We start from the raw sequence: 15,481 nt of genomic DNA, 5'->3' as shown, positions 1-15,481 counted from the left end.
TGATGCCATCAATACAGAAAAAACCAGAGTAGAAACCAAGCTGTTCTCTGAACGCTCAAGCTCCGAAACAGTTGCTTGGTGCGTTCCAGGATTATTTTATCTTTTCTTTTTACGACGGCAGAGTGCACGCAGAAACCCATCCAATTACCAACCTCGAAACGAGGGCCTTTCTTTGAAATCTTAACGATAATTTCCTTCGGAGAAAGGTCTCGAATTTCCAAGGTTTCTGTATGAATGAAAGTAGCAGGTCTACAGTAACTGTAGCAATAAATTACTCTGCGGAGAAACCATCGAGCCCAGTGGCTTTACTCCGTTTGAGTCCATTAATGGCCCAGATGATTTTCCCTCTGTCTTGAGGAGTAGCCTGTATCCGCATATTACAGTGACTAGCCATTGCATCCACATGAGGCGGAAAATTACTGGATCTGATACGGTTAAGTACCGTGGTGAAGTGGTCCTTCTAACTCTTCAGCTGCTTGTCATCGTGGATGAGGAGTCAAACGTTAACGTCCGTCACAGGACCATTGAAAGATTTACTACACATCATCATTGTATTCTGCGGCATCTTCCGCTTCCCTGAGAAATATAATAACAAACTCCCTTTCGCCATGGCGTGCTACGCTGAACTTCTTAGCTCGGTATCGGATTTCGATCGTCTCACGCCCACCATAGCTCGCAGTGGTCAGTTGAGCCTTCAGTCCCTTCCATTTGTCGATCCGCTTCCAGAATTCTATAGTCAGCCAGATCCTATGACGCTCCTTCAGGACGTGACCGATGACCTAACTAGCACCCAATAAAAGACCATTTTTGATGGCACCCATTGCTCATCGATATTCTCAGCCGGATTACTTACTATATCTGCCGTCGGACGACACTTGAACCATACAAGTGGTCGACGTTGAACTTGCGGAATTCCAACTCTCCAACCCTGCGAGAATAAGCGGACTCAATATACCAGCGAACGTAAGCCCACATCAGATAGTGATCCCTTTAAAAGCTGATGTCAGCGCCTCCCTTGTTATGCATATTCAAAAGACAACTCCTAAATCTACTACTGATCGCGAAGTGGTCAATCTGACCACTGAGAACTTCAGAAATCCACAAACCTTCTGTCATTATCGTTACGGTCGCCAAGACCCTGCATCTCCATCACATGTTCGAGAAAGACGTTGTCAGAGCTCACCTTGATATTCAGATAATGTGTGTGTGTGTGTGTTTGAGGTAGGGCAGAGGCAAGGCTCTGAGCTACCGACACCCCAATTGCTGGTTCCGGTGCGGGCATGGGAAAAGTTGAAGCCTCTTTTGCTAACACATCGGAAATTTCATTTCCCTCTACTCCACAATGACCAGGTACCCAGAGTAAATCCACCGTATTGAATCTGGAAACAGAATTCAATCGGTTTCTACATTCCTGAACCATTTTTGAAGTGATCAAAGTACTACTCAACGCCCTCAATGCAGCTTGACTATCGCTCCAGATTGCGATGCGCCTGCCCTTCAACCACTTGTCAATCATCCAGGCTGCAGCCTGAAAGACCGTTGTGTATTGTCCCAAAGGAAAAGCCCACTTCTTGTTTTTATTCGAGAGGTAGACTCCCGCTCCAAAACCATTTTCTGTCTTTGAGCCATCAGTGTAGAAAACGCTAGTATACACGTGTGACACGCATTCTTCTGGTTCGTCCCAGTTTTCTCTCCATTTCAAGATAACATCATATCTTCTACCAAACAGATGTATGGGGATTTGATAATCGGAAGGCATCGCAAAAACTAGATTCAGTTCTCCCAATGACTCTTCCAATGCTTTGTGCCGCCATTGTTTTCGCATAGATCTAATCGAATTAGTCTATGAGCCGCTCTCGTTGCAGTGCTCTGAATAAACAAATCCAAGGGCTGCAAATTAAGTAATGCATTCAGAGCTGCGCCGGATATGGTGCTCATGGCACCGGTAATACCCAGACACACGGTTCTTTGCAGTTTGGCTAGTTTATGGCTAGTTTACAGATCATACACGATAACAATGTCACCTCTGGAAAGCCGCTCCTGAACTGCGTGTAATTGGTCGTAGAAAGCATTCTTCCCCACTTTACCGGAAGTCTTTGTTGATGCATAGCACTGTACAATTGTGATGTTCCTTAACATGACCGAAATTTGTGACAAACGGCTCCCAAGTTAAGAGAGTGCACTTTGCGATAACCGTCAGAAATAAACAAATACCGAATTTGCGTCTGCTACGACTCGGGTTTTTAGGATACAAAAGTACATTGCCGCAATAGGGAGATGAGTACCCCCCAGAGTCCCACCATCTTGCCTTCTTAAGCCCAGAACGTCCATATTACATAGTTGGAATTCTCACTCGAGTTGGCAAAGCTAGCAGGTACCCTCACAACAGTTGTCGAGGAGCCTCGTCCCCTATTGATCAGTTGAATTCCTTACATACTAGAATATCAAAACATGTTATCATAAAGCAATCGATTGGACTAACGTATCCTAAAGATTATCCAAAGGAAGGAATCTCATCTTCCTTATTATAGCTTTTCTTTATATAAACTTAAGGCAGGGAGTCGTTTTCAACGACTCACAACTGGCGCGCGCTTCCAATCCATGAACGCTACAAGGTCGCGAGTAGTAATGTTCACTAAGAACACGGAATGGGGATGACTATACTTTACTCGTTTCATCGAGGTAGAAATGTAACTATCCCAGATAGTCAAATATTTAGGGTATCTCAACTCCAAAATATCATGATGGTATCAGATTCAGTAACATCATTAAAATTATTTTTCCTGAGTTCCTTGGCCGCCTCATGTCCAGTGAATATACATACTCGTATAATGCGGCCCATTTTGATATATGCATGTAATAACTGCAGGGAACTACGGGCACTAATTCAAGAATCCGGTTCCCCATACAATTACGTCAATTGCGTCCGTTGAAGGAATTCAAAACCTATTCACCTCCTCTCCATTTGAAGTTTATTTAGAAAGCCTTGGGTAAATATCAAGCGGGTTTAACGGGTGTAAAGCTTATGATTATGAATTTTCTTCATAGTTACCATTGGGAAAGAAAACAAGTCGGAATACCGGAAGCTCGCGCTTCGGGTATAAAGGTTTTGTGTTCATCTTATGTGAGAAACTTCAACGCACATTTTTCTGTCCGTATATAACTACAAATCCAACATAATCCTTCATATTTTTCCAAACTACGAGACATACGTACATATTACAGCCATAGATATCACGCTCACCCTAAACAAACAAACTATTTCCGAATACTGTACACATATATGCACGTATTTAAATGGATCCCACCCATATTTCCGATTTACTTCTTATATCTATTTGAATTAGGCACTACCCGCAAAGTTCATTAGCACGCATATATTATATACCTACATACATACATGTCTGGTTGACAAATGACTAAAAAACTAAAACAAAATAATTCTCTGGGACCCAATTCATAAGAACTCATTTCGTTGTGGTATTGACGAATTGATATGTGATGATGACGTCATGCGGGTTGTAGAGTGCACGAAATTCACAAAAAATTGTAAAGTTTCACCCCCTATAACTTTGTTACTAATTGTTTGATTTTCTTCAAACTTGACCAAACTGTGCATCATGTTCTTCATTACACGTATGCCAAATTTTGTATTTCTGGGATGAACATAAGGGGGGGTGCCGGGTAAATTTCTAAAATGTGGAAATATACTATTATTAACTTTATTTGTACAGATATCGGAACCGGATATATTTTGAGGCCTAGATTTCGTAGAGATGCACCACTGTGATTTTTTTCAGAATTTTCGGTTGGATAGGTTCGGAGAACGAGATCTGTTACACTTTTTGTGGGTCATATTTTGAACCCTCACTCCCCTATGTTTCATCTAATATCAAATATTGAACCAGATTCGAAAAGTCCTAATTGAGACCTTTCATTTGATACCCTACATGGCTACATTCTGTGAAAAAAAAATTTTCACCCTCCATTCACTTGTATGGGGAGCCCCCCCTTAAACTTAACACAAGATGGCGCCACTTACTGCATGTAAAGGGATCACCAGATTACATACTCTCACCAATTTTCGTGACAATCGGTCTAGTCGTTTCCGAATAAATCGGGTGTGACAGACAGACAGACAGACGAACAGACAGACACCGTCTCGATTCTAATAAGGTTTTGTTTCACACAAAACCTTAAAAAGCAGACGGACACAGATGTTTTGGGATTGCAGACATATTTCTGTCCAACGATTATCTGTCGTATTTGGTTCCAGGGTTGATAATGCATTTACAAAGAGGATACTCAAATGGTCCTAAAATTGGCAAGTGAGAAGCTATATAAACGTCTAAGTAATTTCTGACATGAAATTTCTTTCACCATTGAGATCAGGCTCCAACAAACCACCCATCGACAAGCGCTTGTTCGCCACTTTGCAAGCCAGTTCTAGTATGCAAATTTAACCTTTGTTATTTCGTGGCCTTACACATAATTGGTGAAAATAACGTGTTCCAAATTCGACGATCTAAACCCAACTCACTCACTCACAATAAAATTTAATATGGCTCGAATGAAAAGGGCGAAAAAATAACCGGTTGAACTGAGCGTGCAGCCGAATTCTGGCTGAACGAGGTGTCAACAGATTTCATCCTTATCGGACACCTCTTTTTGCCTTAGCTGTTATTATAGCGTGGGCTGCGTTCTGGCAATAATTCTGGTTGAACATCATATTGCCAGCGAGATACATCCCATCTAATGACTTTAATTGGTTGGGAATAATTCAAATGAGAAGAGACCTAAATCCAAGTTTTTAGGTCTAGTTTGATCTTCTGTAGGACAATCTTACGTAAAATTGTTTCGATGAATGTCTTCTGCCGGGTTCCGGACTACCTAACATTCATAAGCCCTAACCTTTCTCAGTCTTGGAGTTTTATCGTAAGAACCCTACAGTCCCTGCACCAGTGGATCAATGCGATATTTGAAGAAAGATAGCTGCTAACATTTACATACATATAGGGGTGTATCACACTGCGTACAAGTGACAAAAATCTTGACGTATCACATTGGGTGGGGGTGTCGAAAAAGATGGCTCAAAATCCTGTGACGCTCCTAGACGCTTAAGACGCTTCTTCATCAGTCGGCCCGCGAAGGTTTCTGGATGGTTGGTCTATGAAACCCAACGCTGAGTTCTCTTGCAATCGTTCACGTAGACATTACCCCCTATCGCCAATATCTAAACCCATTTTCATGCTTTTGACTGCAACTCATCTAGATGGTAATTTTTTGACTTGAGGCATGCATACGCTTTTTTGCCTCATCCTTTTGCTTGTGAAGATATTACTGGGACCGCACTTAGATAGCAACGGCGAGGCAATAGATTCCGGTTCTTGCTTGGGTTTAAATTTTCGAACTAGTTATCTACCATAGGCTTGTACCTATCACAGAAAGGGAGGGTGGTCTCACAGATTGACAGCACGTATTCCGAAAGGCAATATCTAATGTCAATGCGAGCGGCACGGTAATGAAAATTGCGGAGAAAGCAATCAAAGTCAATCAATTTTGCGCGGTAGTTACTCTCAATAGCCTTCAATGCTACACAATGGAGCAAAATAATTGCGGCTGTAGCTAAATTAGGCGCTTCCAAATACCTAGTGCGAATAGTCAATCAATTCCTCCGGAGGAGGGTATTATGTTACGATTCGGACGATGGCCCTAAGACATATAACAACTTGCGGGGTTCCACAAGGATCAAGGATATCGAAATAGGACATATTTTGAGGCCTAGTTTTAACATTATTAACATGGCCCTAAATTTTTTAAGGTTTTGTTTGCAAATTGAAGATGATAATTAATTCGGACCGAAATCTTCTTTTCTGTGTGGCATTTTTCTTTCTGCCGACCTTGGTTCCTTCCTTAGGTCGATTGGAGCCGACGCCGCAGTTTCCTCGATTTTGGTAACTTTGTTTGCCTTCCCTTTTGCCGATGAGAGGCCTTTTCGCATCCTGTGAGGATCCAAAAGAATCGTTCGCGCCCTCTCTGTCTGTTTGTCTATCTGTCTGTCACACGCACTTTTCTCAGAAACGGCTATACCGAATGACACGAAATATGGTGAGAAGGAGGGAACTGTGAACGCCCAGACATGCAGTGAGTGATATCCTTCTACGTTGTGATTGAGAGGGGGGGGGGGGGGGGGGGTCCCATACAAGTGGGGTATCAAATGAAAGGTCTCGATTAGTACTTTTCGAAGCCGGTCTCAGTTTTGAAATTTGTTAGAAAGCCGGGGAGTAGGAGGGGTGGAAAGGGATGATTTCTTTAACGGACCCATTCGCAGAACCTACCCAGTCGAAGAATCTGAAAAAAAATCATGAAGCTGCCTGTGTATGGTGTCCAGGCTTCAAAATACTCTCCATATCGATATCTGTTCAAATTAAGTTACTACCATATTTTTGGAGAAATTGATTTGATCAAAACCATACTATTAGTAACAAAGTTACAGTGACTCAAAGTTGTCTTTACCGTGTAAATTTACAACCCGAAGTACTAAATCTGACATGCTAGGTGCATATACATAACGGGCTACGTACAAATGGGATAGTTCTACATTCAAACATACTTACAGAAAAAGCAAACAAAACCTTTCATACCTGAAGCGCTCAGCTTCCGATTTCCCGACTTGTTTAGATTTTAGGGTCGGCAGGTTTTGTTCTATACAAAGCACAAAACCCCTGGATTACATCACTTGTACACAACGGATGCAATGTTGTCAAGGTGTCTGGGGTGTTTCTAGTAGGAATCGGTTATCTAAGTTTTCTTTCCTGTCGCATGACATACATATAAACAACAAATAAAACGTGAAACTACTGTGATTCAAACTCTTTTCATTCCAGCACACAAAACGAGTTATGTATGATGCGAACGGTAGCGTGCGAAACGAAGACGCGGGATTCTACGCCATAACATGGGATCGCCAAGCTGAAAATACGGTTCAAGGTAATCAATTTTCTAGGAAAATTTTCGAATTAGCTAACCTATAGTCCGTTGCAGATATCATAGACAGATTGAAATTGCCACAGCGTGATGCAAGCAAAGACTGCGGGACTGAACTATTTTGTGGGTTGCCGATTTACCATCCAATGATGCTAACTTCCTTGTAAGTAAGACGATTTGGGTCAGCAACATTGGAGATTGTTAATCTTTCTCCATTTGCACTTGGAGTTCAATTGCGGCCAGACTAGATGTACCCCCTCTGCTGATATCACATGCATTGAACGGGATGATCGGAGGACAACAAACTTGATGTTGAGTCTCTATAGGATCTTATTAAAAAAATATTAACCATGATTCCCTGATAAAAAGATATTTGCATTGATTGATTACAATGTCTCGTCTTAACATTCCGCTAACTCAAAATTTATTTCGCCTTGAGATTTGATACTCAACGGAATTTACCGAAATATATAGCAATTCTTACGTAGATTGGCAACCAACGTCATAGAGGAAAACGGCATGAAAATTAAATGCGCTTCCCTCCAATCTGGTAACCAATCTGATTATGTTAAAGTCTTTACTCTCAGCTTCTAAAAAAACCCCTAGGTCTGAAAAAATTGCCTCTTTTTATGAAAAACTTCGGAAAATCCACCTACATTAACATTCCCAATGTTCCAAATATACTCCACACGTCTGAACGCTAATAAAAGTTCAGCTAAGTCAGTAGCTGCTGGTTATTCCGTTAAAAAAGTTCGCCACTATGTGATTACCACTAAGAACTTTGATGCAAAGATCCAAGTCAGAGAAAATTCCTCCGCAATCAGATCGTTAAAACGTCGAAGCGTTCTGAAGATTTTGTATAATTCGACAGGAGTGTGCCTCGTTTGAGGGCTCAATCCTTTGAAATGGTTTCTAACACGAGCCCTGCTCTGTGCTCTAAATTTAATCTTCCATAACCCGAACCCTATCCCATAAGGTACATAGCATCATTTCACTAGGCATCTTTAGGGAAACAAAATCCGGGCTCGCGGCTTAAATTATCTTAACGTTGAACTATGAATTAAGTTTTTGTTTTTCGAAGAGTTGCTCAATTCTCTTCCTACTGAGCGCCCATTTACCATATCAACTCACATTTTTTTGTCTGGAAGACAGTCCCGGTTTTCATTTCAATGGTTCAAGCGGACTAGAGGCTTAATATGATAATTTTCATGTCTAAATTTTGAAACTCCAATAATGTGCTCCACCGACACGTACTTGCACGCCCTTTGTGCTAGCCAGGCTAGCATTCTCGGGGGAAGGGGTCCTTTGAGCACTTTGATCCCCCACATGTCAAATTTCACGTTTCCATGCCGGTCCGTGGATCCGCACCGGATTCTGAAAAATACTTAAACAAAATTTTAAAAAAGACGGTTCGACCGAGCGCTTGGAGCTGTAATACTCTCACTTCCTCGGTCATTTTTTATCCTGCCCCACAAGGAGGCGTGGCCTGTGAGGTCCCCACCCTTTTTGACATCCTCGGGCTATCATCTTGGACGATTTCCCTAGTTTATGAGAGTTTCGCGGGGTGAAGAGGAGGGGAAAAGAAGGGAATTAACAAGAGGCTTAGCTGGAATTCATTATATTATATTTAAAAATAAAAAAAATAAAAAAAACACTAGATATTAAAAGAACAAGTTGGGAAACCGGAAGCTCTACGCTTAAGGTATAAAAGGTTTTGTGTTTCCCTATGTGAGAAGCACAACCCAGTTTTCCATTGCTTGACAGCATTGACTCGAGATGTTTAAATTGCTCAGTGCTGTCAGCTTCAATAGCCTGCCAGAACTGAGCGAATTAAATATCTCGGGCCAATGTTATCAGCCAATGCGTTTTGAAATTGCTTCAGACATTAATGCGACCTGGATGAAGTGGCATTCCACAACTGGTGGTCTTTGTGATCGACGTATCAGCGCACAACTCAAATCCAAAATTTACCGCAATATCGTCTGTCTGCCGCTCTCTATAGTTCTGAGTGTTGGCCGATTATAAAAGACAATGAACGGTGTCTTGCGGTAATGGAGTTGAAGATGTTGCATTGCACTGGCGGCGTGACACTTTTGATCACGTCCGAAATGAGGATATCTCACATCTTTTTATCAATATGGGGTTGCAATTGCAAGTGAGGCGTTTTCGACGATATGGTCACGTAATTCACCCTAACCAGAATTCACTTGCCAATATTAGTCTGAACATCAAAGTCAACGGTAACCGACCAAAAGGCCGGCCGAATGAACCGTGACTTGATACGCTGGATTGGGATTTAAAAGCCTTGCAATTACATCCAGATCAGGCGTTTTATAAAATAAAGTGACCCCGCTTGTGAATGGGACAAAGGCTGAAGAAAAAGAAGAAGATGTGGGGAGCGAAGAGTGCATGACAGCTCCATGTCACATAATTAAAAATTCCATTGCCCTCTAGTTTTTAGAAAGCGATTTAAATAAATTGTTTAATGATAATAGGGGCTGGGGGGAAGTAGATTCTCCATGAAATTTGAATATTTCATTCGAATGTCAATTATTCTCGTTATGCAGTAAATACGCACGAAATTGATAAGTTTGAACTACTATAACTTTGACATTAATAGTCTGATTTTCATGAAATTTGGCATGTGTATATACGAAACTATCCTCTATGCCGGTGCAGTACTTCTAGGATGAACTTAAGGGGAGTTTTCCAGTTAACTTCTAAAAGCTGGTAATTTAGTATTAGTAGTATTAGTAAGTTTATTTCAGCAGATATCGGGATGGGACATCTCTCGAGGCTTAGATTTCACATAACTGTTTTTTTTATCCAAAACCTTAAAAAGGGCTGGAGAGAAGTAGATTCTTCATAAATGCGACTTTAATATTTCACACGAATTTCAATTATTCCCGTTAATTATGACGTCAAAATTTTATTTGCATGGCTTGAGAAGCAGTTAATTCGCGCAAAATTATAATATATATAATATATTAAGTTTGAAGTGGTATAACTTAAGCGTTAATGGCCAGATTTCTATGAAATTTGGCACGTCTATACGAAATATTGGTCTCTATTCTGGTACGCAATTTGGAAGTACTAGGATGAATTTAGGGCGGCTTTTCAGTAAATTTCTAAAAGTTATAAATATACTATTAGTAAGTTTATTTGAGTAGATATCTGAATAGGACATACTTTTAGGCCGAAATTTCATCTATGCGCACCACCTTGATTTTTTCCGATTTTCAGGTTGGGTAGTTTCCGAAAATGAGCCCTTTTTCACTTTAAGTGTGTACATTTTTACTCCTCACTCGCGCACTTTGCAATTCACAACAAAACTAATATCAGTTAGGGAAAGTACTAATCGATATATTTCATTTGACAACCTACACGACTATATCCGGTGAAAAAAATTTTTGAATCCTCCCGTTGCATCTATGGGGAGCCCCCCTTTAAACTCCACCTACATTTATACCGCTCACTGTATGCGTGGGATTTTATAGTTCCCATCTGTCCAACGAATTTCGTTCGGATCGGTTTAGCCGTTTTGGAGAAAAGTACGTGTGACAGACAGACAGTGAATCAATTTTAATATGGTTTTGTTTTACACAAAAACAAACCTCTTAAACCTTTGTGTAATCGAGTTCACTGCCTGCCTGTCGGTCTGCCAGTTTTTTATGGATGGGGATGGAAATCTAAGAATGACACAGCCGCGCCAGGTTGCAGCCTCCAACTGTCTCCTTCATCCTTTGCCGCGGGATACTTAAATGTGTAATCACACTCAGGACGCTGTACACTCTTCACTTGCGGCTGTATCTTATCGTATCGATATGTTGGTATTTGCCACTTTCTTACAAGGATAGTCCAGGTTTCCTTTGAATCAGTCATCATTCCCAGATATTTTATAACCGGCTTTGAAGCCATCATATGCCCACCAACACAAATGCTAATCTTATTGCTTTTCATACCATTGGTAATCTAAGTCACCTTCGTCTATAATAGAGAGGATTGTATTGTAAATGACCTTTTCTAGAATTCTTCCTACCGAGCCTATAAGGCAAATCAGATGGTGTGATGATGGATGCCCCGGTTGCTTATTGGGGCTCGATAGTAGTAGTTTTTGCCTTTTCAACCGAGCGGGGTAAAATCCTTCTATCATACATGTCTCAAACACGCTGATTAACTGGTCAGTTATGACCTTAACAACGAGTTTGGAGGTCTGTTGAAAGCAGCTTGCAAACTGCGTGCTTTAATATCTCCGATAATAAATTTAGGTAAGTTCCTCCTTAGTTACTGCGCTCTCATTTATATGAGGGAACAGCGCCAATACTATATCGAGAAGAAGATGCCTTCAGATCGGTTGTGGTATTCCCCAGGAATTTTGATCTACCTCGGCGCACAGTTTTTTCGCTTGACCCTTCGCCGAAGTCTGTTGTTCCTCTAGACCATTGGCAAATACTTCTTGCTCAAAACATGCAGAACGCGATTCCGCAATTTCTTCATGCCACCAATAGTTTGACCGCCTATTGGCAAGGACTCGCCCTCTCAGAATGACAGCATCGTATGCTCTCGTTATACGTCATCATTTGCCAATGTGGTACTCGCATGTGCCAGTCAATGTGGTCCTCGCATATGTCAGATCGACTATTGAGCCCGAGCCTCTCTCTCGAAAAGTTGATACATTCTGTGTTTGAAAGCACTAATTCTAGCTCCGCGAAAGCTTGTTGAATAGGTAATGATTTAGGAAATACTTTATATAATTGTATGTAATGTGATTTAATGAAAAATCCTCTTCGTTTCTCAGCTGATTTGACATTTCGTTTCAATGTTTTGAAGCAACAACGCGAAATGCGATCGAAAACTGGTATAATGAATAACAATCGCGCCAACCTCAACCGGAACATTTCGGGACGCTGGTGAGCTTTGTGAACGCCAAACGAAATTCAGCTATTATCATTCTGCTGAATTTTATTAATTTTACTGAAACTTTAAATTCAGATAGTATTTTATACAATATTGAGTGTTCTCCATCAATACTTTTTGAGAGGTTCGAGCGTTGTTTCGGTTATTTTTGACTGCACTTTGCAATGACGATATCCCCCTCCCTCTCTCGCCGCAGAAGTGGTCAACTGGTTTGAGGTTTTGTGTAGTCTCCTTACGTGCAAAGAGGGGGGGGGGGTGTAACATTTTGTTCACCAAGTATAATCGCGTGAGGATCTAATGAAAGGTCACTGTAGTAGTTTCCGAAGTCAATACTAGTTTTGACATTGGTTGCAAAGAGAAGGAGTGCCGGGGTCCAAAATGGATCAGTTACTTCAAGGACCCCTTCTCAAATATCTGAAAAAGATAGTGTCTAGGCCTCAAAATACTCTTCATACCGATACTGATTTAAATGAAGTTATTATTAACATATTTTTTAAAAATTGTCTGGAAAGCTTCCTTAAGTCAATCCTGGAACCATCAAATTGTAGTAATGAAGACTACACTATAGAACACGATACCAGTAAGTTTGGTGAAAATCACACTATTACTTACAGAGTTAAAATAGGTCAAAATTGTCACTTCTATGCAAATTTATTGCATTCTAAGACTTTGAATGTCAGTAACATACTAAAGTGAATGGTCCGACAAACTAAAAGCATAAAGATAACAAGATGGGTACAATGGAGCAAAAGTCTCCTAAAACATGCTTATATAAATAATACACAAACCTTTTCATACCTAGGGCGTCCATCTTCTGATTTCTCAGCTTGCAATAAATAGATAAATGGTCAAATAACACTACTCAGTCAATCTTCCGGCATACTTTCGTCAGACCAAACAGTCTTCTTGAACTCATGGAGTCTGGTCACCATCCCCACACTTTTTGTCCTTAGTAGCTTCGGGGCTTTGTCTTTCTCGCCTTTCTATTGGATCATGGGCAAAGGCTTCGTAGCAATTTATTTATTTAATTTAACGGACAACAAACAGAGGAAACTCCAATTACTTATTGTCCTCAGGAGAAGGAGAAAGCAATAATCTTAACCTATGCTTAAAACTAGTTAAAGTAGAGAAGTTAAAAGGACCAAGCTGTTGTGCGTTGTAATTTCGGCAAAGCCTAGAAATCGGGGAACGGAAGTAGACTTCGAGCTCTTCGAAAGGCAGATTGAAAATGTCTGCGTTTCGTATGCTATCAGACAGCTAGAAAGTCTAAAAAATATGCATAGATCCAGATAGGATCTACGCTGTTGTAGGAGGGGAAGGTTCAGAAAATGGGGACGGAGACGGGGGGGAGGGGGTAGTCCACACGAGAGAAGCTTTTCTTAAAGAAGAGGGAACGAGTGAATTCACGTTGCACATTTTCGAGGGCAAAATAATCACAGCTACGATAAGGTGACCAGATCACGAAGCAGTACTCGAGGGTATTCCTCACGAGGGAATTGAAGAGAGCTAAGGAGGGTTGGATGGAGTCAAAATCGGAGGAAAAACAAAGTATAAAGCCGATGGGTGTCAAAGTGGAGCTTATTGTCGAAAGTGACTCCGAGGTCTTGAGTGGAATTTAAGCAGTATGAGCAATGTCCGTTAAGAGAGCAAGAGAAAAAAATGGGTGAGAATTTTAGGGAGTAGCACATAGAATGGCTGACGTTTAGCGCTAAACCATCAGTCGAGCACCAACAAACCAGAGTGTCTAGGTTAGATTGAAGGGAAACACAGTCCATAGGCGACGATATAGCGGAAAACGGCTTAAACATAGAGCAAACAGGGAAAAGTAGGGAGGGGGGAGGTGTAACGTCGTTGATAATAAATAACAATAACAAAGGGCCCATAATAGACCCCTGTGGACCCCAGAGGAGGGGCAGAAGGAGCGGGAAGTGCAACCGTCAAAAGAGACGCGGCAGGATCGGTTGGAAAGGTAAGAGGCAAGCCGTAAAACAAGTGGTATGGGAACACTTAGAGACGAGAGTTTGGATAGAAGTATCTTGTCATTTACAGTGTCGAAGGCTTTAGTGAAATCAGTGTAAATGGTATGTACTTCTTGCCGTGAATTTAGACATTTGGCGACCAAGTTGGTAAAATCAAGTTATAACTGGCTATTCCTGAATACCTTTTTTTGTGCAAAATAAACTATTTTAATACCCAGCTCTATGCATTAAATGCAGTTGTTACATTTGTGTTCCTAAGTTCATCCTAAAGCAACTGTTTTTCCATTAAAACTTATTATACACCTTCTACCTATATGAATGATGCAAAAATACATTTACGACAAACTGTATACATTCTTATCAAAACTTACAATTTCTAAATCTTCTCGGAAATTTCAGATCGACTGGACTATGGATAGATGCAGTTCCTCCCAAAATCAATTCTTTGTCTTCAATTAAACTCGTTTCGAAAACTAACATATCCGGGAACATCTACCGATACACGTTCGAATTAGCAGGAACTAAGCAAAACGAAATCCTTGTGAAAGGCTTATCAGATGCTAAGGTTGTGGGTTGGAGTTTCACGACGAGTGATACTCCATCATTCGACACCGATGAATATTTTATACACTTACGTTTTGGAGTGGTCCATGAAACCAAAACTTTCTCACTAGATATGAAGGTAAATCAGCAATATATGGAGTAAATGACCCTCTTCCAAAATAACTCTTTTTAAGGTGGTAAACGCATCCGCTCCTGCAGTCATGGTTGGGCTGATTGCTCATTACGCCCAAGGCGACGTTGATCGTCCTCAGGAGTTGGTGGACTTTTCGAAGGAGTTTCCAGATTGGACGCATTTACAGATTGCAGAGGCAACGTACCAAAGTTGGCAGTTTTGATAGATCTTATTGTTTTATACTTTTTAATGTCGTTTTAAATTAAAGGATTTTATTTATTCAATGTTCTTTCACAGTAAAATGAAACTTTGTGGAGTACATTTTAAAGCTTAAAAGGATTTATTAGGTGTTCATTATGATGCATGTGTTAATTTCAGTCGAATTAATGGGAAAAACTAATTCTATTTGAGCGTTTCTGTCGTAAGTTTACGTTTTAGCAAACAAATTCTGAACCCAGTATCTTCCACGAATATGAAACTGTTAGAAACATCCTATTTTATTGTCAACTTTGCTCATCGGGAGGACAGACCTGTTTTGTGTAAAGCAAAACCCAACTAAAATCGGTTCATTATCAGTCTGTCTATCTATCACATGCACTTTTCTGAGAACTGGAACTGGAAACTGTAAACGCCCACATATGTAGTGAATTGCATCTTTCTACGTTGAGTTTAAGGGATGGTCCATATTCATGTAAAAGGGGAATGTAAATTTTTTTCACCGAATATGTGCGGTGTCACATGCCAGTTGAAGCTAGCATCCGTCCTGGCACATTTATTTCACTATCCCATTCTCAGAAACCACTCAATGCAAACATTTGAAAAAAGTTACGAAAGCGACAGTATATAGTTTTTTTTATGGGTGGAGGAGAAATATTAAAACGCTGCTGCGCTAGGTTGCAGCAGTATGTGGGATTCTCATCCA

At 40.7% G+C, this 15,481-nt stretch overlaps 1 protein-coding gene across 1 annotated transcript in view; it reads left to right on the top strand.

The window, feature by feature from the left end:
• LOC119646192 (endoplasmic reticulum metallopeptidase 1-like) overlaps positions 1–14,838 on the top strand; it is a 38,760-nt gene extending 23,922 nt beyond the window's left edge. Inside the window, exons 10-13 of the mRNA XM_038046575.1 lie at positions 6,888–6,990; positions 7,045–7,150; positions 14,283–14,565; positions 14,621–14,838. Coding sequence (XP_037902503.1) covers positions 6,888–6,990; positions 7,045–7,150; positions 14,283–14,565; positions 14,621–14,782 — 654 coding nt within the window. The 3' untranslated portion in view covers positions 14,783–14,838. The remainder of the gene's footprint in view (positions 1–6,887; positions 6,991–7,044; positions 7,151–14,282; positions 14,566–14,620) is intronic.
• Positions 14,839–15,481: the final 643 nt, after the last annotated feature.

Source organism: Hermetia illucens, chromosome 1 (assembly GCF_905115235.1).
Source record: "Hermetia illucens chromosome 1, iHerIll2.2.curated.20191125, whole genome shotgun sequence".
Classification (NCBI taxonomy): domain Eukaryota; kingdom Metazoa; phylum Arthropoda; class Insecta; order Diptera; family Stratiomyidae; genus Hermetia; species Hermetia illucens.
The sequence above is the reverse complement of the archived record's forward strand: the minus strand, read 5'-3'. Positions and strand labels throughout refer to the sequence as shown.